Below are 2,708 nucleotides of genomic sequence, written 5' to 3' on the forward strand. Positions count from 1 at the left end.
ATATTCTTTCATTTTTTTTAAGAAACAGAACAAGACTAAATTTAGCAGAGGCACAAACTTGGCTCAGTGGTACAATCTGATACCGTAGACTGGCAAAGCCTAGTGGCCATATGAAATGATATCTCTGGATTTAACCCCCTTCGCAAAGGAAACAATTCCACCTCCAAGCACCTTCTGCTGTCACATCAGTACCTACAACTGAGCACCTGTGCTCCCCCTATGATCAGGGAGATGGTAGGAGGGGTCCCTGGTAGTTGTTAAAACAATGATCCACTAATCTAGTGATTCACTCAAGAATCTATGCAGAAAAGACAGAAAAATAACAAAACAAAAACAAGTTGGAGAACAACTTTTGTTTGTTTGGTTTGGGTTTTTTTGTTGTTTTTTTTTTTTTTTTCTCTCAGTATCTAAACTGCAGTGTACTCAGAGAAGCCTGAACATTACTGCTGCTTCCCAGGATGAACCTGCCCTGGGCGCAGAAGACCCCACAACAACATCCATTTTTAAAACCTCCTTATTTTTGAAGAGCCTGAGTTTCTCTGCCACAAAATCCTGCTTCTACACTACTTACCTTTGGTACATTATATCTTCAGAATGAGTAATTAAAAATATTTGTACTTTAAAGCCACTTAGGAGCTCTTCCAATTACTTACATTAGTATTCTGGCAAACAGTCAAGCCTTCTTAATGTTGAGTCAAACTCCTGAACCTGTATCAAAAAACTGTCCAAACAGCAATTTTGCTTTTGTCTACTTCCAGACAACTGGAAAGGGTACCAGCAGTTCTGCTACTACGGGAGGGAGCAGGATACGCTCCTGGGGCCTCACGGGAACCTTTCCTGGGGGAGACGAGGTTCAGGGCTAAAACTGCGAAGCACCAATTCCCACCTTCTGGTGCCTAAAAAAGGTCCTCGAACCCAGGAGACGGGGCAGAGGACGAGGAGGGAAGCTGTTCTCATTTACGCATGTGCAGAGCTGTAACTCTGTTTGGAGAGAGGTCCAAGGAGGAACCACCAAAGCGCCTCCCCAGGCAGAGCTGCTGACTCAGCACACCAGAGCTGCTGACTCAGCACACCAGAGCCGCAGCAGCCCTGAGTCGGTGTCCCCAAGAGCTACCAGGGTGTGTGCTGGACAGGCAGCCTTGGGGACCAGTTTTTAAACAACAGCTCGGGCCACTTCGTGTTGTCGAACGTCTCACAGCAATTTGATATAAATAAGGGTGTTAACTCTACTTGAAATGTGGCCAAGGCATCAAGGTTAAGCTTCCACTGATATAAATTAAATTGGATAAAGTATTAGTCATTTCCTGTCCCTAGCTGTTACGCATTGTGATGTACATTATGAAATAGTAATTTTAAAGCCAGAAATAGATTGACTTTAGTTTTAATTGAAATAATCTTCATTTTGTAATTAAGATATTATGTGTCGGAAGAATGATTTGCTGGGTTTTCACACATGGGTGTTATACTGTTTATAAAATCCCAAGCTGGATACTGTTTGCCAAGACTGCTCTTGTGCAAAAAATAAAACCCAGAATTATATAACTATAAAAATCAAGTCTCTAATATATTAAACTGAAACAGCAGGAGAGAGAGATACCATCTACTAAAAGGTTTCTTTTCAAAACTAACGCACATGCACAAAAATCCCCATCAATCTAGCAGCTCAGACACCTTAACATTAAATAAATTTCACTTAGAAGGCCACAAAAAGACTGTGGAAACCTTGATTTAGGGATTCATGTTTGAGAACTTTCACCCCATGCCTTCCACTCTCACTCCCAACTGCAGGAGAGTTTTCCCTACCTGCTCTCCCACACCGTCCATCAGCAGATCCCCAGACCACGCCACCGTCCATCAGCAGATCTCCACGCCACCGTCCATCAGCAGATCCCCAGACCACGCCACCGTCCATCAGCAGATCCCCAGACCACGCCACCGTCCATCAGCAGATCCCCACGCCACCGTCCATCAGCAGATCCCCAGACCACGCCACCGTCCATCAGCAGATGCCCACACCACGCCACCTTCCATCAGCAGATGCCCACACCACGCCACCTTCCATCAGCAGATGCCCACACCACCGTCCATCAGCAGATCCCCAGACCACGCCACTGTCCATCAGCAGATCCCCACACCACCGTCCATCAGCAGATGCCCACACCATGCCACCGTCCATCAGCAGATCCCCACACCACCGTCCATCAGCAGATCCCCAGACCACGCCACCGTCCATCAGCAGATCCCCACGCCACCGTCCATCAGCAGATCCCCACGCCACCGTCCATCAGCAGATCCCCACCAACGCTCTCTCCTCCCTGGGAAGCTGTTGCCCCAAGTTCAGCAAGTTTCAGATCGCACTACAAAGATTTCCTTTAAATAAACTTCTGTCAAACACAGTTTTTCTCATTCTTAGATGAGGCAAGATTTTTTTTTTTCAAGACAGAACTGGTTCTATTTTAAACAGTTTAATGTTTTAGAAATTGTTTTCAGCTACGTTGCAAGTGTTCTAAGCCAAAGTAAGTGGAATTTACAATCATCTCTGGAGAAAGACTGCCATTAGGAATAAAGCACAGGTTTATCCATTTTTCATATGTAAGTCAGATTCATTTTGTCAGTCTTGAGATTTGACAAAGTATAATTCAGGACGATTCAAGCTCACCTTCCACTGGACTGAGTAATCAGATTAGACGAGGAAACGTACCCGCGGC

General features: G+C 45.2%; 1 protein-coding gene across 1 annotated transcript; it reads left to right on the forward strand.

Moving 5' to 3' along the window:
• The first annotated feature begins 1,759 nt into the window (after positions 1–1,759).
• LOC135992213 (uncharacterized) lies at positions 1,760–2,380 on the forward strand. The gene has a single exon (XM_065641220.1). The coding sequence runs from the start codon at positions 1,760–1,762 to the stop codon at positions 2,378–2,380; it is 621 nt and encodes a 206-aa protein (XP_065497292.1).
• The last annotated feature ends 328 nt before the right edge of the window (positions 2,381–2,708 follow it).

The sequence above is a fragment of the Caloenas nicobarica genome, chromosome 9 (genome assembly GCF_036013445.1).
Source record: "Caloenas nicobarica isolate bCalNic1 chromosome 9, bCalNic1.hap1, whole genome shotgun sequence".
Taxonomy (NCBI): domain Eukaryota; kingdom Metazoa; phylum Chordata; class Aves; order Columbiformes; family Columbidae; genus Caloenas; species Caloenas nicobarica.

Coding starts and splice junctions, on each gene's coding strand:
- LOC135992213 (XM_065641220.1), top strand. CDS start 1,760: ATGCCTTCCACTCTCACTCCCAACTGCAGGAGAGTTTTCCCTACCTGC.